This window comes from Rousettus aegyptiacus, unplaced genomic scaffold (assembly GCF_014176215.1).
Source record: "Rousettus aegyptiacus isolate mRouAeg1 unplaced genomic scaffold, mRouAeg1.p scaffold_m13_p_4, whole genome shotgun sequence".
NCBI classification, from domain to species: domain Eukaryota; kingdom Metazoa; phylum Chordata; class Mammalia; order Chiroptera; family Pteropodidae; genus Rousettus; species Rousettus aegyptiacus.
In genome coordinates, this window is record NW_023416307.1 from 129,880,844 (window position 1) to 129,905,618 (window position 24,775).

At 44.2% G+C, this 24,775-nt stretch overlaps 1 protein-coding gene across 1 annotated transcript in view; it reads right to left on the reverse strand.

The window, feature by feature from the left end:
* BFSP2 (beaded filament structural protein 2) overlaps positions 1-24,775 on the reverse strand; it is a 63,334-nt gene that overhangs the window by 22,900 nt on the left and 15,659 nt on the right. Inside the window, exons 2-4 of the mRNA XM_016140217.2 lie at positions 7,768-7,850; positions 2,356-2,512; positions 1,144-1,305 (exon numbers count right to left, since the gene is read on the reverse strand). Coding sequence (XP_015995703.2) covers positions 1,144-1,305; positions 2,356-2,512; positions 7,768-7,850 — 402 coding nt within the window. The remainder of the gene's footprint in view (positions 1-1,143; positions 1,306-2,355; positions 2,513-7,767; positions 7,851-24,775) is intronic.

A 24,775-nucleotide genomic window follows, 5' to 3' on the forward strand; every position in this document is an offset into this window, starting at 1 on the left:
CTCTTTTTGTGCTCTGCCTCAAAATTCCAGCCATACATAGGTGGAGGATGGAGAAAGGAAGAACAAACCCTATGCATTCTATTTCTGGTTAATTCCTTTATTGTTTATGACGTTTAATAAAAGTTCTTTTCCTCCATGAATAGAACTCTACTACTCAAGAAAAACTTAATACTCAAAACCAAGAAAACAAAACATTTCAAAGTGTCAAATAGGTCCATCACTCAAAGACAACCACTGCTAACACAGTGAACATTTTAGTGTTTTCTTTCTAATCCTTTCTTGATGCCTAATTTCTTTCAATGCTTTATCCTACTGTATACACCAGGGGTTGGCAAACTGCAGCCTGCAGACCAAATCCAGCCCATCTCCTGTTTCTGTAAGTGAAGTTTTATTGGAACACAGCCATGCTCATTTGTTACCTGTTGTCGATGGCAGCTTTCACACTACAGTGGTAGAGCTGAGTATTGCAACAGAGGCCACTTGGCCCTGCAGCCTAAATATTTACTATCTTGTCTTTTACAGAAAAAGTTTGTTGGTCCCTGGTATATACCATTCTGTAATCTTTCTCCCCCATCCTTATTTTACCTTATTGCATGAACATTTCCCCATGTTGTTATAAATCCTTCATAAATATCATTTCTTATAATTGCCTGATAGTTCATTTTGTGGTTAGGTTGTGGCTTAGTCTTTCTCCTATTATTAAACATCGATGTGTTTTTCTCCCCATTTTCACTCTTATAATGAATGTATCAGTGAGTATACTTGGATGTAGACTTCATTTGTATTTTCAATGATTTCTTTAGAATAGTGTCCAGATTATTTAACTAGTAGGGTAGGGATATTTTGGGACTTGATACATATCACCAAATCCCTTACTCAAAGGGATTTGTATTAGTGCTCCCCAATAACATAGGCAAGAACCTCCTTCTCTACATAACTTGCCAAAATTATTAGTAGTACCATTTTAAACATTTTCTGATTTTAGATAGTTAAACTAAATGCTATTATTTTAATTTGCACTTCCTTTATGTCTAATGAGATTGAAACAGCTGCATTTCTTCCTTGGCATGTTGACTGCTTTTCTTCTTTGCTTGGCCTCCTTCTGCACAGGGCAGAGTGGAAGATGTGGGCCATACCTCTTACCTTGACTTGGAGCAAGGCTCCTGCTTCTATCCGGTTCTTTTCAACATCTCTCTCCCAGTGAATTCTGATTGTCTCCAGGATGTCATCCAGACCAGTGCCAATGGGAACATCTGCTTGTTCCAGCTCAGACACTGCCAACTGTTTATACAGCACTTTCACATCCTGAAAATGACAACATACACCTCAGGTGAGTTCCACCAGAGAAGGAAAACACATGGAAATCTAGCCAGCAGAAGTCCAATTCTATGGGCACTACTTCTGCTTCTCATTTTGCTTCCACCAAATGTGGGACTTCATGGAGACTGGCAAAGTCCCTGATCCTCTTCCCAGCTTAGGCATCATACTCTCTTTTCCCAGGATGCATTTCTCAGCTGGTGTTCATAAGCCCAGGCCCAAAGCAAACATCAAAATTAATAACTAAATAATAACACAAATAGAGTAAGCAATAATGAATGGCAAGATGGAATTCGTGAGTATCGTAATGTCAGAGCAGGCCAAAAGAGATTTAAAGATAACTCTGGAGTCTCTGAAGGGTTGCAGTTGATGAGTGGTGAAAAACTACAAAGCTAAGAACAAGAGGAAGTAGGCTTATTGGTTCCTGATTAGCTTAAGGGTGGACAAAAGAAGGAACTTCCTGACATGAGCATTGTTAAGTGGGTTTTGACTTTTTCAACTGTAAGCACTTTAGATCTCGGGTCAGAGAGTGGCATGTGGGAGGTGGTTTAGAATCCGTGCCGTTCTGCGGGGAACCGGACCGTGTTGCTGTGGGAGGTTCCCTCAATCCTGTCACTCCATGATCTGACCTAATTCCACTAACGAGTATGTGTAAACCACAGCCTGGATTTACCCTCGGAGTTGTTTTCTTTGTCCTATATAGCGCTGAAAGTAAAGATCTGAAATCGAATGTTTTGAGATACGGGATGCCCCCTCCAATTCAACCCAGGCGCCATCACTCGCTGCTGCTTGGACCTGTTCCCTCCCCTGTTCACGTGCTAGCCTGGTCCTGAAGCCCTTTGAGTTTGAGACTCCTGGGCTGACCTGACCCACTACAAAGATGAAAGTGTCTCATTGGCATTTTCCCTGCAGCCCTGGGTAAGTGAGGGTATAGAGAGGCTCAGATGAGTTACCGGCCCCTATGTTTTGAAGTGTGGCCAGACAGGACAGGGTCTATTGTCTTGTAGCTAACCTAGTGTCACCCGGTCCCCCACCTACCTCTTCATAGCTTCTTGACAGAAAGCCAAGTTCCTCTTTCAGGCTTTCTATTTGACTCTCCACATCCATTTTTGTCAAATTAGCTTCATCAATGACTTTATATAGAGAGTTAATTTCTTCTTCCGCTGCCTTTCGAAATGGCTGCTCGTTTTCATATCTGCAGATAAAGGAACTTAATCAGCATAGCTGGGCAACCCCAAAGAAAAAAGAATCAGATTATAAATGCTACCAACAGGCCAATTCCGTGCTAGGTAAACAATGAATGTTAAATGTCACTGTTTCAGCAGCTTTGAGGGCACTGTTAATGCAATTATTACATGTTGATTTATGAAAATAAAAATGATTACAGCCAACTTCTGACAACCTAGCTTAGTGGGGTGCCAGCCTCCTGGGGCACAGGAAGCACAGAGCTCTAGGGAAAGTTTCTCCAGGAGTTCAGACCCAGGTAAGGGGATCCAACATCATCATCATCATTCTAATTTGGCATCCTCTTTACCTGAGGATCCTTTAACATTACTGAGAATCTGCCAAGTCCCAGGCTACATGCTGGTGACCCCCAAGTGAAGAACATGATTTCTATTTCATGTGAAATAGAAAGAGCCCATGCAAAATTTCAGGACGGTTGCTGCAACCCCAGATGCCTTCAGAGGCCTAGTGGCCAATGTAGATGAGGGCCAAGGGCCAGTTCTGGGCAGCAGGGAGAGGTGGGAATAGAGGCACATGAGACAGCCCACACCTAACCTGAAAGGGCACTGCTACTCAGCTGTCCCCGTTACTGCTGAGTGGGGAGGGATAGGCCAGTTCTTTTCAAGAGAAATGGGAAACCTGGATTTATATGTGAAATATCCAGAGTTTTAAAAACTTACAACTTACACAATAACATACATGCATATATGCATGCATACTGACACGAGTCTGAAATTGTCCACTCTGAGTTCTTTCAATCTCTGGTTTGCAGTAGGGCCTTTTTTCTAGAATCTACCCAACATCTTTGCCAATTTCTCCCAGTGTCACTTCTGTCCTTCCATGGCCTTCCACATGGCTGTACCACTCAGTCAAATTTTAGTTTTTCTTCATCTGGCCATAGAAGGAAGATATCTCACACCTCTCATTATAGAAAACATCTTAAGGACTTAGAATTTTAAGGGACTTTAACATCCAACTATTCAAATTCCATCTAGTGACAATACCTTGATAGCATTCTCAGTAAGTGATCATGTAGCCTCAGCTTGAATACTTCCAGTGACGGTGAAACTCATTACTTCTCAAGTCCACCATTTCATTTTCGGACAGCTCTAATTATTGTAAATTTCTTCCTTCAAGAGCTTACGTCTCCATTTCTATAACAGTTCTGAGTTCTGTCCTCTGGAATAGCCAAAGTCAGTCTAATTCTTCCTTCTGGCAGTCCTACAAATATTTAGAGACCGTCTCGTATGTCGCTGTCTCATTCCACCCTGCCTACACCCAAACCCTCTAAGCCTTTTGCTCTTCAAGTTATACATTCCAAATTCCTTCTTCCATTCTTCATATAAATTGGTTTCCACATCCCTCATCACTGAGGGCAGGGACTGACCTTTCCATCTTTGAATTCTCAGCACTTAGCCCCAGGCTTCAGATATATTTGTGGAAAGATCGTAAATGCTCTAATTGGTCTTATGTCCTTCTTAAAATGTGATACAGAGAATGTAATGCAAAACTCCAGATGTCGTCTTATCAGTTCAGAGTCTCGTGGGACTGCCTGCTCCTTTGTTTAAGCCCTTTAATTTTATTCATCATGAATCCTAGGATTGCTTTGTGGATTTTTGTTTGTTTGTATGTTTGTTCATTTGATTTTGACCAGCTGTATTTGCCGCTGACAAATTTGGGACTTTTGTCAACTAGAACCCCTGAGCATTTTTCAGAAGAGCAGCTGTAAGCCCAATTTCCCTCCCTGGGCACACCTGGTATTTAAACCCAAAAGTAGGAGTTCATATTTATCCTCTTTCAGTTTCATTAGCCCATTGTTCCAATGCGTTGGGATCATTTTGAATCCTGATTCTGCCATTCTGCTCCTCGCCACCCTTTCTGGTTTTGAATCTTTTGCCATTTTTCCACATCTGCTTTCTTGCACCATGAAGTTAAAAATAGCAAATGAAGGAACAAAGGACAGAGCCCTGTGGCATACCACCAGAGACTTCCTTCAGAGTTGGATCTGTACCTTTGAATCCATACTCGGGAGATGGTTTCCTAAGCATTTTTCTGTACTCTATATGTAGGGTTAACTTTTCTATTCAAATGTATTCTTTATGAATGATTGTATTCTTGTTCATTTTTAGTTCTTTTAGAAATAGTCCTGTCCTTCCAGATGAAGTGAAAATTCACCTCTTTAACTGGGCTTGGTCTCTGGTAATCCAAGCCAAAAGAATCCCCCTTGGGCCTCAGAAGTCCTGTTTTACTCACCTCTCCAGGGAGTCTGGTCCCTCCAGGTTATGGTTCATTCAGCATTATGGGAGGTCTTAGGTGTCCCACAGACCAGTTTTTGGGGAGTCCTCTAAGAGCATGAAATATATCTGCTGCTCTTAAGCTTTTCGCTTTCTCTTGCTACACATTCCCCCTTCCTCCTTCATTTTGAAGTCTTCGTTTAACATCTCTTGCTCATGATACCCAGATTGTCTCATCTTGATTTGCAGGCCACTCCAGCCCAACACCTTTGGTGGCATCTCATAATTTTTGCTTGGTTTCTTCACTATTAGCTCAACTCTGCTTGCTCAAAACTGAACTCATTATTTACCCCTGAATTTAAGACAAGTGTTCTTTTTCCAATTTTTTATTTCAGTCAGTAGAACCATAGCCTTCTTAATTACCTAAGTTTAAAACCTAGAACTTAGCTTTCTTTGCCTTCTTTTTTCAGACTGTATATTTAGATAATTGTCAAATCCTGCTGATTATTTCTTTGACCTGTCCCTCAAGTGCACTCATTGCTACCATCCCAGGCAGACTGTGAGCTAGAACAGCCTTCTAATTGTCTTCCCAGACCAATAGTATTGTCTCAGAGTGACATCCTTAACCACATTGAGTCACTTCTCTGCTCAGAAGCCTTAGGTGTCATCCTCTTACCTCTCTGTAATCTGATTTTACCTTACTTTCCAGCCAGTGGCTTCAATGCAGACCCTGCCGCTCCACTGGTCCAGTCCTTTCATTCCCACTGTTTCTTGCTCATTTGCCTTGCCTTTCCTCTTCACCAATCTAAGGCTTCCTTTCAAGCTCAACTTCGATCATGATGACACTGCTCAAATCCTTTCCATGGGAATCCCTCTGCTCTTAGATAATCTCTAAGCTCTTTGGAATGGCTGACATGGTCCTCCCGGATTGGTCTCTCCTTGGTTTTCAAGCCACATCTGATGTCCTCCTTCATTCACTCCACATGCCTCAGCTATAATGAGCTAATCCCACTAATGCACCATGCTTTCTGAGGTCCCCCTGCCTTTGCACATACTGTCCCCATGTGGCTGGAAAGCTGTCCCTCCTTTATTTGTCTGGTCACTCCTACATGAGTCTAGCACCCAAATCAGGCATCATCTCTTTTGTCAACTCTTCTTGGCCAGACCAGATGTCCCCACCTCACCTGTGATCATCTCAGTGGTGGCATAACTGCTCTGTATTGCTTGTTCACGCCTCTGTTTTCGCCACTAAACTGAGTTCCTCGAAGTTCAATTCACTTCATTCCCATGCCTGGCAAAGGGCCTGACAGATATTCATACTTTTGTTGAATTCATTCATTTATTTATTCATTCGTTGTTGAGCATCTGCTTTGTGTCTGTCACTATTATAGGTGCTGGTAAAACAATGGAGAACAATATAGACCAAATCCCTGTTTTCGGTGAGTTTACATTCTACTCTGTTGACTTGCTGGATGAAGGCATGTATGAATGAATGAATGCATAAGTGAATAAATGAATGAGTGAAAGAAATTTTAGTCAGGTCCTTTCTTAATTTCACACTTAAATTCTCCCTTACATTTAGTACAAATTGTTTTGTGCCTATTGACATCTATCTTTAATTGTGCAGTAAGCTGTCAGAAGCTGGATGATGGTTTCACTTCTTCGCGCTCCTGTGACCTTGGTTAGCACAGTGCTGGACCAAAGAGTAACCCTGGCTAGCTGAGTCTCCTTAACTTCAGAGTAACCATTAATGGAGACCCTTTCAGCAGGTGGTGAAGCTTAGTCTTAGATAAAAGAAATGAGTCAGGGTTTGAGGAGATGGTAGAGAGTCTCCTTTCCATCATCATACCTTCTTATCCTAAGAGAAGAATGATGGTGGGATCATGGTCTTTCCCAAAGTTTCCCAAATACATGCCTTTTCTCTTTGTCTTTATGAATTTAGGAAAATGTTCTCTTAAATAACTACCCCATCACCCATCCAGTTGCCCAATATCTAGGACATCTGCCGCATAGAATATTCTCAAAGTCACTGTATTCATCCATAAAAAGGTCTTCTTTATTTCTTCTCCATTATACCCAGCATTTCCCAAACCTGACTCGCTTTCATGATTTTGCCCTAAATGCATATCTCCTATATCATTATTTACTTTATATAGTTCCTTAAATTTATCTACTTAAAAAGTAAATCTTAAATCAATAAACTTTAAAAGCTCTTTATATGAAGTAAATTTTAATTGCTACTATAAATGATGGGACTATAATGGAAAAACAGTTAATGAGTCATGAATAGAAAGTAACTATAAAGATAAATACATAACTATTAAAAAATATTTATTCTTATAACACTTAAAATAATCTTTATCAGCAATATATACACCATATTCCAGGAAACACTGTATTAGACTTCAAAGAGATGGTTCTCAAGGTTCTTGAGCTTTAAAAATGCTGAGGTCCGGGCCCCACCCCCAGAGACTCAGGTTCAACTCATCTGTGTGGCTTGTGCACTTGCATTTTCAAATGCCCAGGTAATTCTAACATGTAGTCACGATCAAGAAGCATTGCTCTAAACCAGTAGTTCTCCAAGTATGGTCTGAGAACCAGCAGGATCAGCATCAGCAGGAAGTTGTTAGAAACTTAAATTTTAGGCTCCTCTACAAACTCATTGAGTCAAAAACTCTGATGATGGAACACAACAATCTGTGATTTTTTACAAGCCTTTTAGGTGATTTTGATTCACACTTGATTTTGAGAACTCCTACTCTGAACCAAATGACATTGGGTAAAAATCTCTGAGCCCTTGGAGCCTAGTTTGTGTCTGCAAGGAGGGTTTGGGCCAGATCATTTTGGCTCTGCATTCCCTGGGGGCTCTGTCATCCCACCCAGCTTTTCACGTGGCTGGAGGTGAATGCTGCAGTCTCCAGGACAGCATTACCGGTGTCACACAGAAGTCTGGGGGCACGGAGGGACTGTCCCCTTTGTGGCAGAGCGTTACCTCTCTTTAAAGTCGTCTGCGCCCGCCTGGATATTCTCTGTCTGCAGCATGAGCCGGGCGTTTTCCAGGACTGCCTCGCCCACCTGCAACGATCACACACAGCAGAGAAGACACGGTCACTGATAGACCTTCCCTCCTTCTCGCCCTCACCTGGGCTGGGCCCAGAGGCTCTGGGGAACTTAGAGCCCCTTTCTTACAGCAAATATTTTTCAGAATTCGAATATCCCTCTTTAAAAGGGGGGGGGGGGAGAAGATAAAGCATATAATCTGGTTGGATTTTGGAGCAAAAAGATCAAAAGCAAACTTATTCATAGCTGCTGTCACAGTGATGAGCTTTCAACCCCCTCCTTAAAAGAAGTTCCACCAGCTTGACTTAGCGGCTCTTATCGTTTTCTGGTCATGAATACCTTTGCAAAGCTGATGTAATCTCTTGATCAGAGCTGTCCAATGGAACCTTCTGAGTGATAGAACTGTGCTATATCTACACTATCCAACATGGTAGCCACATTTGGCTACTAAATTCCCCAACTGTGGCAAGGGTAACTGAGGAACTGAAAACGTAATAATATTTAAATTTAATTAATGTAAATAGCCACATGTGGCTAGTGACCACTATATTGGACAGCGTGGCTCTAGGATTTCATCCACCTTCAATCAAAACACACATGTGAACATAAACATTGCATATATAGTTCAGGGTTTCATGGAGACTTGAAGAGTGGTCTCTCAAAGTTGACTCCCCAAACCATTCTGGGTCCCCACAGATGGGGACTCGAGGTGGGGGGTGGTTTTCCCCTTAACCTATGATATATACATATCTCATAGGTTAAAATATATATATATATTTTATATATATGTGGCTTTTCTATGATCTTCAGTTTGGGGGGTAGGGATAAAAGGACTTACTTGAAAAGGAGGGTGCAAATCACTGTTTTAAGCTATTCTCAGTTCTTTGCACTTGCATGTGAGTGAGTTACAAGCTCTTTATGGACCAGGAGGAGGACATAGAGCACCAGAGGTCAGAGAGGGAGTGGGACGAGAAAGAACTGAGAGGGAGAGACACCATTTTCTCTGCTCCCCATTGTGCCCCAGGGCCAGACTGGAGCAGAGAGAAGATTAGGTTGCTATGGGAAATTCGAAGAAATGAAACAACATCATATGATCCTACTGGCACAAGGGAGGGGGCACTGTCACTTCTCGCCACGGTAGCTGAGGCTTGGCCCACTCCTGTGAGTCCTCTGTCTCCCTAGCAGAGCCCTCACCCCGCTGTGTTGAGATGGCTCTTCTCCATGGTCACCTCCTTGTTCATTGCTGTGTCCTCAAAGCCTGGCTTGTGCTAGACATCCACCCATGCCTGGTGAATGAATGCATGCATGAATGAATGCTACGACCATGGGTGAGCAGTTCCCAACCTTTCCTATCTCAGGTCTGCAGGCCATTTCTAGAAGCCTCTTGAAAGGGTGCCTTAAAATTTACTCAGGATTTTGTCTTTCTTCAGGTGTGGTGAGGCCAATAGATCAGGAGATGACGGACACTGAAAAGATCGTTTGTTATTCAGAGTTCCCTAGAGGAGGGGGCAGCCACACCCTGCAGGGCCACACGGAGGAGCACCAGGGCTGCCAGGAAGCAGAGGGGTCAGGGCAAAACACAGGCAAAAGCTTTATCGTGGTTTCCATGGGAAGGAATGGGAAAGGCAGATTAATCAGCTAGGATTGGATAGTTCGAATAATTTCAGTGGACTCTGGGCTGTAGGGATGGTCCCTCGCTGTCTGGTACCCAGTCCTGGGGTGATTAGGGCAGAGGAAGATTTCCCCCCAGAGTGTAAGAACCAGAGAGGGGGAGGCGGGTAGGGGCATGTACTCAGAATTGGCTGGTTTTCATGTCAAAGGTTTGCTCGCAGGCCAGTGGTTTATTCTCTCCCAGATTAGCTAGCCCCGCCAGGGGCAGTCTGACCCTGTCGGTGAGGCCCCAGATGCCAGAGCATCAAAAATGCAGAAATGAAGAAAATATAGTTAGTATCGCCAAATGCAGTTCATCCAAAGGGCTCTGGCTGTGTGAAGCCTCCCTGAGGGCTGGCCATGGCTGCCCTGGCTGAACCCTCTCTTCAGCCTCACCCACGCTGATGCTCCACATTCAGGGCCCTTCCAGTCGTAGATGCTCAGTGATGCCATTTTACAGGTGATGAATTTGAAGCTTGAGGCAATTACCTTGCTCGGTTTCTCACAATGATGCCCATGGCAAATGTTCCACCCAGTGCAGGACCCCGAGTTATAGCAGATTGTGGGCTCAGAAACTACTGTGGTAAAGAAGATGGCTTCAAAAGTGCCCTAGACTAGGTGGCCATGCAGGGGCAGATGGGGGCAGACGGGGGCCTGCAGCTTATAGAATTTGGGAGACTGTCTTTAAGAAAAAGAATTAAAAAGGACTAGCACAAAGGAGTGTGTGTGAGTGAGGGACTTTGAAGTTTAAATTCTTTACTTGGTACAGCTTGGTTTTGTTTCTGCTTTTCAAACTTGGACTCAGGGGGTGGACAGAAAAAGTTAAAAATAAAACTCTAGTGTGTGTGTGGGGGGGGGGATATATGTGTGCCATATTTAGAGTCATAAAATTCTGGAAAAGCAGAGATGGTTGAAAATGCAATCCCTCCAAGTCCTGCCGTCCAGCATAAACACCACCAGCATTTGGATTCACTTCCTTTCAACATTTAGCCTGTGGGCTTCCCACAGTACTGAGTGTGTGAATTTGTAACGTTTCCTCAGTTGATTGCAAACTCTAAAAGCAAGAGGCTGCCTGAGCAATCTGGGAAGGAGTCAGGCAGGAAATGCAGACTGCCAAGGTAAGGCGAGGTGAGAGAGGGCTACTCAGTGTCCTTGCTCTTCCGGTCTCACTCAAGGTTAAATGAGTGCTTTCTGAGATAATTTGAGTGTTGCCTCCAAATTATAGGGCACTTCTGTCCAAAGGTCTGTTCTATGCCACTCATGCAGCACTAGGCTCAGGGAAGCTGGAGCCTTCCTGCTTTACTGTTGTTTGGTTACAATGAGGGGTTTGTCCAAGTCTCAAATGGAAGCTAATGATAAGCCCTGACTTGCCAAAGCACAATTGATTGGTCAGGCTCTCCCATCTCCTTCACAGACTAGATCCTGAAATAACCTGCTAGTCCACCATGCAGCTTCAGAGAGCCCTGCACTATGCTGTAGGTGCCTCAGCCCAGCAGAGGCGACGTCCTTTCTGGTATTAGAGGTGGCTCAGCCACCCCAGTGTTAGGAATGGCATGGCAATGGCTGGACCTTGGCTGAGGTTTAGCACAGGCTGGGGAATGGGATGGTGGCCAAGGCCGAAAGTAAAGCTTGGTGCCCGAAGAAGAACAGGGAACATCTTTGTTTCTACCTGAAAAAGAGTCATGAAATCCTCCCCGGAGCCAGGGATAGGAAAAGAAGAGGGAAGGGAAGTCGTACTGACTGATCACCTATAGATGTATCCAGCTTTCGTGTTGGAACTGGCTGGTACTGGCTTGTGAGTAAAGACTATTAACTATTCCAGGAGTTTTGTGAGCTGGTTGTTAAACACAACCATCATGAAAATTTTAATTATGTGAACTTACGATTAAATTATACTAAAAACACAGGTAATAAATGCTCAAAACACAAAAGTCCTAAGTAGTCATCACTGCCCAATTGTTTTACTACCTGTGACTGTCAGCTCTGCTCTTGAAGTTATTTGTTTCAATTGTATCTCTATGGTGGAAACACTGTATAACGGTGTGCTCAACCCTTCATTCAGTGACATTACGTTGTTAGCTTTGTATCAGCCATGGTGAGAGTAGTTACACCAGGGCAAGTGGCCAACACTGTTTCATTCATGGGGAGCTGCCCCACACTCTACTAAGTTCTTAGCATTGATGACTTTACTAAATGCCTCTGACATCCCTCTGATGTTGATATCAACAACTCATTTTACGGATGAGGCAGCTGAGTCTCCAAGAGCTTAAGTTGCCCCAAATCATACAGCTGGAAAGTGGCAGAGCCAAAATGCCAAACCAGGTCAACATGACTCGAAAGTGCGCATATTTTAGTCATCAGCTTTGGAAACTAGGCACATCAGAATCAAGAAAGACTGTTGTGGGGATTGTTTTCTGTATTTTTCCTATAACATAGGATGGTTAGGACTCTTGGTCCCTATTTGGGCAACATCATGAATATAAAGAGATCTTTCCTACTGGCTGCGAGGATGCTAACCAAATCAAACCAAACCGAACTGTAGGTAGGCAGGCTGGCAGTTTGTACATGGTGTGCGAGGAAGGCCAGCAGAGGAGATCCCCTCCTCCTCTTCTCTCCTTCTGCCCAGAGCCAGAACCCCTACCATCAGGGTGATACGACTTAATGCCAGGTCTCTTTAAAAAGAGACACTGTTTGTCACAGCAGCATTAGTGTGAATTGCATTGTGAGATTAGGTAGTCTTGAGGGGGTAGGACCCAGAGGCTCTCTCCTCAGCAGCATTTTCAAAGGGTTGTCAAATGTTTGCTGGAGTGAGAGACAAAAGACCCTTCAAAGCATAAAACTCGGCTGAAGAGAATGGCAGGGTGGAGTCCCAGGAGAATGAGCAGTCCGAGGTCATGGTAAGCTTGGGGTTTATTCTAAGAGGGTGGTTAGGAAAGGAAAAGGAGCAGACTGAGCACTGGCCAGTGTCTGCTCAAACTGCTCGAGGTGTGACATTCATTTGCCTGGAGCTGTCTTCCTTAGCATACCTGTACTCATGGCCCCTGGGCCAGCAGCATCTGTACTACCTGAAAACTTACCAGAAATGCAAATTCTCAGACCCTACCTCGGATGGCTGAGTCAGAATCTCTGGAGGTGAGGCCCAAAGATCTGTTTTAATAACCCTGAACAAGGCTTACAGGGCACACCTGCCTTGGAGAAGGCCCACTTTACAGACACTCCTGCTCCTGCCACCTCCCAAGCTGCTCCTGGCTTCCCTCCATGTCCTTGCCCAAGTCATTGCCTGTACCTAGAACACCTGGTTTTACCACCTTACACCCTGGTCCTTACCACATGAGAAACTCTACCCCACTTTAATGCTCATTCAAATGTGGCTTCCTTTGGGAAGCCTTTCTATTCATCCATTCACTTATTCTTGCCTTCATTTCTTCCTCACATGGTTGACATTTCCTCTGTGCCAGGCTCTGTGATGATTGTAGGGGAATCAGCAACTATTCTGGAAGAAGCAGTTAGAAAAGTAGGCAAAGACCAGAAGATGGAGGAAAGGCCTTGGGAACAATGGAGAGGAGGTGGGATTTACTAGGAAGCCATGGAGTTTCTGAACGGGCACAAGTGTGATCCGTGTGGTAAGTGATCCCTCTGAGTCCAGTGGGAAGGGAGGGGCATGGGATGAGGAGGCAATGCTGAGGGCCCAGCTAGGGGCCTCCAGGGGACAGGATGGTGGCTTTGACTAGGGTGGTTGTAGGGACGGTGGAGAGAAGCAGACAGATTTAAGGCATCTCTCGGGGATGGAACAGATGGTTTTCAGTGATGAAAGTTGCAGGGAGAGTGAGGGAAAGGAATTGAGAATGACCCCAGGTGTTTGGCCTGAGCTGCTGGGTACATGGCAGGGCCCATGCTGACTCTCTTGCTCTCTCCAGTATCTGACTTGCCCCCACCTTTGAGGGTCATGTCCCTCTCTTACAACACTCAGTGGGCAATGACAGCGTTCTCCTATTCTTGAACCTAGCTCTTCCACTCACCAGCTTGGGCCAGTTACTTGGGTAACTCTAATAATTGGTTTCCTCATCCATGAAAGTTGGGTAATACTCCCTACCTCTTAGGATAGTTGTGAAAATTAAATGGATAGTTGTGAAAATTAAATGAACTACCACATGAAAAGCACTTGGTTGACTGTCTGGCGCAGAGTAAATATTCTATGGGTGGTAGCCATTATTATTATTATTGGTATTTGTCTTAGTGCAGAGCAGTTGTTCGGCGACTGTCAAATGAATTTGATGGGTGTGTGCAGTCAGGCTCTGTTCTCACTCTGTTGCACACGCCGTTGAATAAAGATTTCTTTCTCGTGGCTTTTTTCCCCCTTTTCAGTTTTTCCTATTCACAGTCATTTGAAAAACCCTGGTCACCAGTACTATGATAATGAGGATTTTATTTCTTCTGACTGCCATTCTCATTGGGGATGCAGTTATTAAAATAAATGGAGCTGGTGGCAGCGGGTGAGGGATTTGTCCATCACTGTGTTTAAAAAGGGCAAGGACAAGCAGCATTTTAAAAAGTGTTATCGTTTGGGCCCAAGGGTACAGTGAATGCTTTATTTGGAGTTAAATATATTGGCATCTTAGCAGCTTTAGCTTCGGGCATAGGGAGGAGGTGGGCAAGACTAGGCTCCTGGGAAATTAGACTTGTCTGGCTCCGTGGCACGATGCAAGAGTCCCTGGAAACCCTTTGCACGTTTAGGTGACTTTCAAGTTTAGGACAAATGTGCAGCATGACTTTCTTCTAGCAATAAATAAACAAGAAGTCAGTATCTGTCGCTAGTACCTCAGAGACGGCATCTCCACCCAGATGGTGAAGATCACCAAGTCACCAAGCCAAACAGATGCTTCTTTGTGCTTATCTGGACCTGCCAGCTGCATTTGTCACAGATGTCCTTTCCTCCCTTGGCTTCCATGACACCACTCTGTCCTGCTCTTCCTCCTATCTCATTGACCATTTTCACCAATCTTCTCCTTCATTACTTCTTCTTCTTTTTTTTTTTTTTATCTGACATCTACATGCTAAGACTGAGCCTTGGACTTGTTTCTTTATCCCTAAGTGATTTCATCTATTCACATGGGCTTAAACATATGTGCTAATGATGTCTACATATATATCTCTAGCACGGAACCTTCCTCTCAACTCCAGACTTGCAAACCACTCTCATTGACGTCGTCTCTACTTGGATGTTTCTCAGATATCTCAAACTTAATATGACTCAGAATGGAATTTTAGATTTTTGCCCTCAATCATCTCCATTTCGGTAAATGGCATCAACATTTACTCAGAAACCAGGGAGTCTTGCCATCTCACTTTCTCTCGTCCCTCACATTTAATCCAACACCAAGTCCACTCAATTCTACCCGCCATGATGTGTCTGCAATCCGTCTACTTCTCTCTGTCTCCACTGCTGCTACTCTGGCACACATCACCATCATGCTTTCCTCTCCCATGGCCATGTCCTTCCAATCCCTGCTCTGTTCTTCTCTCCTCCAACTGGTTCATTCTTCCTCCTCCTTCTAGAGTGATCTTAAACTCTTTAAATCGGACCATGCCACTCTGATTAAATTAAGTCATAATCTTGTTAGAAGTGTTTCTTATAATGGAGAATAAAACTCAAACTCTGACTGGACTTCAAGGCCCTGCATGCCTGTCGATCTTCCCAATGCTCACCAGGCTCTGGCCATGCTGGCCTCTGGTCTTTCTGGACCATATGCCAGTCTTCCTCCTGGCTCGAGACCTTAGCATGTGCTGACTCCTCTGCCTGGACCACTCCTCCCCTCTTCTTTGCATGAATGGCTGCTCCATCTTGATCACCTCACCTAAATTAGAAGCTTCCTTTACTCTACCGCTCTCTGCCTTGTTAGCTTTCTTTAAAACATTATCACAGCTCGTAATTATTGTCAATTTTTATTTATTGGCTTATTAGTTATCTCTGTATTTGCCACCAAAATGTAAACTCCTTGAGGTCAGGCACCGCCTTTCTGTCCTGCTTATTGTTCCATCCCTGGCACAGTGTCTGCTACAGTAGGTATCAGGTGAATCAACGAGCCCGGCAATAGTGCTGCCTCTTTGTGGAGAACCGAGGCAGGGAGGACCTGGTTCCAACCTGAAATTACTTTCAGCATCTCCCCTTTCCTTATCTCCCAAATCAGAAAATGATCGATCCCCCACATTACTGTGCTTGCTCCATTCCTGCTCCAATACCGAGCCTCGATTCAAGCCTTAATCATCTCTTTTCTGGTTTGACCTGATAGTTGTTACCTGGGGATAGAAAGTACAAAGTCCAGGCAGTGAGTCAGGGTTGCATCTGCAAGTGGAGTTGGGGGACATGTCATCAAGTAATAGAGAAGCTGAGAAATGTGTCTCCAAGACAGTTCTTCGATAAGCACAGTCACAGCCCCTGGGAGTCCAGGGAGAATCAGGGACACTCGAGGGCTAAGATTGGGTCTTACTTTGGAAGGTCAGGACAATGGAAACTTCTGCGTCTGTACTGCAAATAAGGCTCATCCTCAAACTGTGCTCTGGCTGAAGGAAGAAGGTCTTTGTAGAGGGGTCACATGAGCATGGAGTGAGAGGCCATACTGGTGGGTGATGTTGTCTACCATTCTTAGGCAATCAGGAGCAACTTTATCCCTAGAGTTTGCCCTCTGTCACAATAAAGACAAAATTCCTTAGGCCTCATCTCTTCAGGAAGTTTCTCCAGCCATCCCAGTGCTGATTCTGGGCTCATCTAGCATCTAGCATCTTGCCTTGAGCTACCTTTGAATAGGAGGGCTTGCTGTGGACAGCAGGTACGAGTGCTGGACATGAGAGAGGTTTAACCGCCACTGTATATTAGTACATAGACCTGGCTGTATATGTCAGAAGGGTTTGTTATGAGCTGGCCTGTCAGGACCTGATTTTCTAGATGTCCTAAAAAATCTGAGTTTCGAGCATCCAAGCACATCCTGGGAGGCTCTCTTTGGGCAGCTAGCTGATCTCCCTCTATGACATTCTCGCCCCTCCCAGCCCTCCTCATCGGAGCAACTGCTTTCCAACCTCCTATTCCCCTTTCTACTGGAAAGAATTTACTAAGATACATATTTGAACTTGCATTTTATTCAGGGGTATGCTCTTGAATAAATCCTCACAATCTGGGCCTTGCTCTTCACTCTAGCTTTATCTCTTCTTTACTCCCCTACTATGAACAGAATCATTTTTCTAAACTGACCCGGGCCTTTCCAGCTACCAGACCTGGACTCATGTTCCTACCTCTGCATGTCATGACCAAACCGTGCCACCCAGACTCCATGCATTCCTTCTTTGCCGGGTAAACGTCCTATTCATCTTTTGAAACCCAGCTCAGACCACACTGGGCATCCTCTGTACTACCCATTATCACTGCAGCTACCATGCTGGAATTTATTCCGATATTTTTTTGTCTTTCCCCACCACTGACCAATGTGTCCCCAGGGACAATGTCTTTGCCTTCTCAGCACCCAGCTCAGTGCCTGACACCTAGGTGTACAAGAAATGTTTGTTAACCAAGTAGATGAAGCCGGCTAGTTGGGGAGAGCAAATTAACACGAAAATATGAGGTAGAACATAATTAGATGTATAGAGCTAGGTATAAATGCCTGAGAAGCTGAACTCAAAATTTAGAGCCAAACTTTTTTTACCCATAAAACCCAAAATAGAAGCAACCAAACAAACCAGACTCAAACATCTTAAAATACTTATTCTGTTTTATGTCATTATCAGCCCTTTACAGTCACACTTTTGTTTAATCCCTACACTCAATGTAAATGGTCACTCAAATGGGTGTATATTAGCTATTTCCATTACACAGATGAAGAAACTGAAGCCCAAGTGGCCCAGCTGAATTTAATCTGTATCTTTATTTTTCTTAAACACACACACACACACACACACACACACACACAAAACTTTTTATTATGGACAGTTCCAACTATATAAAACTGCATATAAAGGTAGAGAAAAACTAGGATGATGACCTATCTCCCCATCTCTGCACTTCATCAATTAAATCCCATGGCTAATTAAAAAAAAAAAAAAAAAACAACTCTACTCCCACTCAGCTTTATTCCTATCTCTGAGATTATTACATAAATATCGTTTTATCTGAAAATATTTCACTAGTCCATGCTCTATTTGTCCTTCTTGTATTATAATTTAACGATTATCAAAGCAATACACACATTTGATTGAAAAAATTAAATGATACTGAAAAGAAATGCTGGTCAAAAAAAGCATTTCCCTGCCCTGTAACCTGCCTTTCCCCAAGTCCTAGTTTTCAGCATGCCCAGCTTTCCATTTGTCCAGAGCTGCCCTGTATTTCTACAGATTTCTTGATTGCTTGAGTTATTAGCCATAGACATCATGTACTGACCTGGCTGACGAATGAAGATTTAGCTCACTCACACATACCTTCCCTTTTCTTTTATTTATCGCCTGTGTTGGTGACTTTAAATAATAAAGCTCTATCTCTTTCTGTGTCAATTATGGACAGTTTCTTTCTCACACTCATTCTCTCTCTTACAATCACAGATGTTTTATTTTCTAAGGTCAAAATGGAAGACAAAAAAAAAAAAAAACTGAATCCTATGTGAAATACAGGTCCTTTCTGCTAAGAATTATGATGTAGGTGCCCCAACTGTCAGAAGCTATGGGCAGATGGCCAAACTGTTTTGTTTCCCAACAGAGTATCCTCAGGCCTGCAGAATAATGTCAGTCATTTCATGGTCTTTCACTGTGTTATACTCCCCAGGACATGGCTGCAAAACCCACAAGCAACCATCTTGCCTTATCACCATGCTTGAATCATGATTTTAACATTATGTAGCACAGTTTCTTCTCTTGTAAATGAGGGAGCTTTATCTTGATAGTATCAGACACACAGAAATGTCGTAACAGATGTTCGTTAAATAAATGAATAAGTGATATGTTTTTTAAAAAATAACCATGTTTTTAATGCTTAACAGAACAAACCTATTTTTTTTACTATTAAGTTCATTATGAACTTGAATCACTAAAGGTTTAAAGTCTATAATCAATTTTAAGCCTTAAGCGACAATATCTTTTGTGTTAGGTGACTTAACTAAGGAAACTTTGTGCAAAGTCATGAACTTTCATACATTTATGATCTCCAAAAAGAGTGATACATGTTTAAAGAGACAAACACATGAAATAACATCGAGAAACTAATTTACAATCATCAGATTGGCAAACCTTTGGGAGGTGAGGCTATGAAGAAAGCAGAGCTCTCACACATGGTGTCAGGGAGGGTAAATTTGTAAAGCCACTTTGGGGAGCAATTTCTTAATGCCATGTAAAAACTTACGATAGGCACAGCCCATTCTACTTCTAGGTACTGACCCAGAGCAGGGTCGGAAACTTTTTCTGTAAAGGGCCAGATAGAAAATATTTTAGGTTTGTGGGTCTACAATTTTTGTTTCAACTGCACAGCCCTGCCCTTGAAGGATGAATGCAGACATAAATGTATAGTTCATGAATGGGTGTGACTATATTCCAGTCAAACTTTATTTTGCAAAAGCAAGTGCCTGGTTGGATTTGGCCTGCCTGGAGTTTGCCCACCTCTAACCTAGAGAAACTCTCCTGTATGTGTTTATGACCCCTCCTGTTAATGACAGAGTAATTTGGAAGCAACCTACATCCATCAACAGAAAAATCAAATAACCTATGATATTATGTGCAATGAAATATTATGTATATCAACATGGATAAATCTCAAAAACAAAATGAGGAGTGAAGAAAGCAAGTTGCAGAAGGAAACAGTATGTGATGGTTAATTTTATGTGTCAACTTAGCTGGGCCACGGTGTTCAGATATTTGGTTAAACATTATTCTAGATGTTTCTGTGAGGGTGTTTTTAGATTAACTTTTGAATCAGTAGACGCTGAGAAAGCAGACTGCTCTCCAGAATATGGGTGGGCCCATCCAATCAGTCGAAGGCCTGAATATTACAAAGACTGAGGTCCCTGAGTAAAAAGAAATTCGGTCAGCAGACTGTTTTTGAACTTGAACCAGAACATCAGTTCTTTCCTGGGCCTCCAACTGGCTGCACCTTGACCTTGTACTTCTAGCCTCCATTATTCTGTGAGCCAATTTCTTAAAATAAATCTCTTTCTCTCTCTCTATTGATTCTGTTTCTCCTGAGAACCCTAATACACAGTACAATACAATTTAATATAAAGTTTAAAATCATGTAAAATAATCCTATAAGGAGTTTAGATACATCTATAGTAAAACTGGAACAACATTGGCAGGAATGTCAAATACCAATTTTAGAGCAGTCATGTCTCTGGTGGGGGAATGGAATTAGGACAGAGCACAAAGGGGCTTTCAAGTGAAATCTTTGATTTCATGCCTTAAAAAAAAAAAAGGTCTGTAACAAATAACCTTAAGGTTGACAATTCTAGATATCGGTTACTCCTTTTTATATGTTTGTACTATTTCATAATTAAGAAGAAAAAAACGAGATAACATAAACAAAACAGCTAGGAAAAGAAAACCAGAGCAGTGAATGGCATACGCTAGGCCCCTAACATACCTAGAGCGAGACTGGCTGGGACAGGCTGGATGGAGACGGTGGGTCAGAGACGTGCAGGAGGTGGACAGGTGGAGGGGTGGGGAGGCCTCTGGAGCTCCAGAGAAGGCCTCCAGGGGCAGCAGGGGATAAGGATGGAGTGAGATTTGCCAATAGACTCAGGGTGGGAGGTGGGGCAGAGCAGACCAAGAGGTGTGGATCACGGAACAGAGACAAGGAGAGTGTGGGTGAAGCAGTGGGCAGGTAGCTGTGGAGGTGTGGGTTGGTCGTGTGGACTTGGCCACTGTTGTTCCGGGCTCTCCAAGCGTACCTTGTGTTTACCTGAAGGTGGCCCTGCAGAAACGGTTATCCCTGACTTTCCTCTAGGCACTTGCCAATGTCAGAGGAATTTGTGCTTTTGCCGGGGACTTGCCGAAGCTTAAATCAAACCTCAAGCGCTTCTCTCCTATTTCAGGTGTGGCCGCAGACACGGCTGGAGCAGACGCTGCCATTGCTAGGCCAGACCCCCTTGAGTTTTGTGTGTGTGCCCTGAGGTTCAGCGTGGTTCTCCCTTCCCGCCGTCAGCACTGGGCTCTTTTTGGAGCAGTGCCATCGGACTACCAGAGCCCACTTTACAGTCCCCTGGACTAGTCCTTTGGGAATGACTGACAAGTGTGGGGGTGTGAAAGTCAGATCTCTTGCTTGTGGTTAGGACAACGCTGAGGTGGAACTTACCTGCCTAAGTTTTTCCTTGGCTGAAGTCAGGACTTGGCCTGATTTGGTTCCCTTCCTCATTCCTCCCTCACAGGTTTCCCCTGGGTGTATCTCTATAGGAGGTCCCCTGTTAAAGAATCCTAGATTTGGGTTCTGCTTCTTAAAGATCCATCTAAGATAAGAGTTCTTAGCTTTGTGCTCTTCATCCAGAGACTCTCTCGGGTCAGGATGCCTCAAGCCTTAGCCTGTCTGGAGTGGAGCTGGGTACACAGCCTCTGGAGTCAGACGACCCAAGCTGAAAGTCTTATCTCTATCACTTCTTAGCTACGTGACGTTGGAAAATTATTTAACTGCTCTGTGCCTCGCTTTCCTCATCTTTAAAAAAGAGATCATAAACGTATCGGCCTCAGAGGGTTGTTGTGAAGTTAAATGAGGTAAGATATGTAAAAAAAATCTCAGAAAAAAATTTGGTATACCGTAAATGTTCAATAAATGTTAGTTTTGTTTATTTGTATTACAACTAAAGGAATACTTATGGGCAATCAGAGAATAGATATACTTTACTCTTGAGCCTGGGCCTTCAAACCAGGCTAATTTAACAAAAGGAACAGACTGATCTGTTGTGTTGATATGTAACCTCAATTTTATTGCGTCGGGACAGAATGAACAGATCAGTGGGTTGGCAGGGCGGATGTGGCTGATATTTTAGTAAAAGAATTATAAAAGAATTCTCGCTCTTCCTTTGCCTGAGACATCACTGCACCCTCCACCCCAGTTGGCTGAGGAGCAGGTGGGTTGGGGCTCTATGTCTGGGAATGGGATTCCAGTAGGGAGAGTTAGGGAATCGCAGAGACACGCTCACTTAATGCTGTGTGAACAGCAGCAAGAACGAGAGCACAGGACCCCAAGGATTAGACTTGGAAGGGGAAACCGAGCTTCCGGTCCTGGCTCTGGTTTCCACGAGACACCGTGTTTCTCATCTCAGAGTCTCAGTTTCTCCATCTATAAAAGGGGAGCAGTAACACCTGTTCTACTTACTCCACAGGGAGGCTGAGATCTAAGGAGACACAGCAGAGGACATGAGTCCTACGCACTGGAGTCCTATCCATGCACCAAAGTAAAGATGTTACGAAAACTTTGCAACTGCACAGACAAGATTATCCTTGGAAATCCCTTAGAGGTGTCATCTTGGAGACCCAGGGTCAAAAAGTCCAGCACAGCCAGGGTTTTTCTCCAGATAAGATAGTCGACTTAAACCTGAGCCATGTTATCTGGAAAGTGCCTCTCTTGAAACACCGGCATCATACTCAGTATGGCAATTACCCTCTCATCATGAGAGGCACACAGGAAATGAGCCTGTCCAGACAGGAAGCAAATTCATGCCTTCCTTCTCACATTGAGTATCGGGCACTTCCCCATGCAGGGAGCAGGATGCCAGCACCGTTTAAACGGTGTTTCTTTCTCCCAGCACTTGTGCATATTCAGAGACAGGGCGTTAGGGCAGGAAGTGGAGAGCTAGGCTGCTGGGCTGCCTCTCCCACCGGAGGAAGAGGCCTCTGCAGAACCCTCTGCCGTCTGCTTCCAGGAAACCTCAGAGCAGAATTTCATTACAGTTTTAGAATGCTAAGTGCTCTCGAAAAATCACCAATGATAAAGAACTGAGGCGCAGAGAGGTGTGATGGCTTCTCCCAGGCCTCGGAGCAGACCCTTGGCCCTTTGGAATCCAACAGCAAGGACTCGTGGGACGACGATGGGCTTTGCCTGGAGAGACAGGGCTTCGAACCCAGTCTTTGTCACCTGGGGATGTGTGATGCTCTAAAAACCTTCCTATTTCTGGGACGGAGATAAGGAAACGTTCTCCTCAGGGTAAGATGATGAAAAGACACGTGTGTGGAACAGAGTGTGAAACTGCCCGAGCTGAGACTGGCAGGTCACTACACTCCTTTTACGGTGGCCCAGAGCTACACCCATCCTGGGGAGCAGAGGTGGGGCCTGTGACAGGCATGTCGGCCTCGGTCCGTCTGAGGGGCGTCCTGTCCGTGAAGGAAGCCTGCGAGGGTCACGAGGGTCACGGGATGTAGTGCGGCATCAGCTGGAGAAGCGGCTTGTCCTCCCAGCTGGGCCAGCAGGGGAGTCTCAGAAGAACCCAGAAAAGTTTCCCCAGGAAAAAGAATCTGGTTTAAACTTTAGTCAGACCCGGACATCATGAGGCCAACTTACAACAGTCTCTGTGAAGGAAGAACTTTCCCGCCCTCCTGTCCTCCTGCTTAGGGTTTGGCTGCTATAGAAACGGCAGTGGGGAGTTGGGGTGGCAGAGCAGCAGGAAAGAGCCAAGGCGGGGCTCCACCTGGGGGGCGCGGGAGAAAATGAGGGTTGATATGTTGAATAATAATAGATCGACTAGGCATCCTTTTTACTGAATTGAGACTTTGTTTTGTGACTTGAATTGCACAAAATTTTCAGTTATCTTCAAATGAACAGAAAAATCATACACCCTCCACGTCTACATTCAGAGGCAGGAGACAGTATTTACCTCCCACCAAACAGGTTGAAAGGGACCTCTTCTAAAGTCCCTTTCAAACCAGAACTACTTTTATAGTTAAACCTCATGAGTCCTTCCTGTTCAATGCACTTGACATCCATCACACACCCAGCTCTGTGCTTGGCACATAGCAAGCACTCAGCAATGTGTGGCTTTATTTACTACTCATCATCCCTCTTAGACCTCAAGGACCTAGAGTCTGAGAATTTTGACTCTTTAGCTTTTGAATTCCCATAGTGCCTGGTGAAGAGCAGACCCACATTCGGTGCTTGATAAATGAACGTAATAAAACTGAATTCCGTGCCAGCCCCATAGCAGCTACCAAGACAAATGTTACACTCAAGACCGCTGCTGAGGAAGAAGGCAAGGCCGACGCATGCCAACATCACTACTCACATGTGACATTAATTACACCCATAGACTGAGGAGCTGCGGCCTAATCTCTGACACTAACAAAGCCTTTTTTCACTCACATTATTCTCCTTTAGAGCTCAAAAGGGTCTGGGCCTTGATGGCAGGGGTAATTATCTCCCTCTTTTTGAAGATAAGAAAGCTGAAGGTGGGAGAGATTAGGGACCTGGGCAAAGTATCTGGTGAGCTAAGCCTGGGTGGGACTCAGGACAACTGACCCCAAAACTCAAGCTCTGACTGAAAACCCAAAGCCACGGAAAATGCAAATGAAAGAGAAAAGGCGGTGTGTGTGTTGTAGGGTGGGGGTGGGGGAGAGGGGAGTTTCTTCCATCACAAATGGAAGCAGGAGTGAATAGAACAGATTTGCTGGCTAGTACATGCTTAATGTCAGGGCAAAGTGAAATTTTATGGTTGGTTTATAATCCTCAGGAAATTGGGAGCTGTTGCGGAAATTCTGACATGAACACGGTGACTGCAGGGCGGCATGAATTGCACTGCTGGCCTCTCAGGATCAGGGTAGCTTCTCGGTGAAGGGATGATTATAGGCATCCAGAACTTGAGACAAATAACATTTTGCAGCTGGATGACTAGCTGCGTAAGACCAGTTCCCCGAGTAGCCAGAAGGTGGTGCCACTTGCCAAGAGAACTGGGTCGGGGCAGCAGCCTGAGACTTGCCCCATTTGCAGGGGCCTCCCCTGCGACTCTGGGATTTCCGCCACAAAATGAGATGCTCCTGAGACACCAAAGGTCCATCCCTTACTGCCCCTGTGCAGATGCTAATTATTTCTCCCTGGGGTACTCTAGAGCTAGCTACACAAACTAAGTAGTTATTATCATTTTAACTACTACAAACCATGACAGAAATTACTACTACAGTTCATTGAGTGCTTATCGTAGCCAGGTACTATGCTAAGTGCTCTCAGCGAATGATTGGATTTGATTCCCATGAGAATCCCGTGGAATAAATATTATCCTGATTTCACAGATGAGAACATTGAAACCCAGAGAGGTTAAAAAATTTGTTTTAGATCATAATGTTGG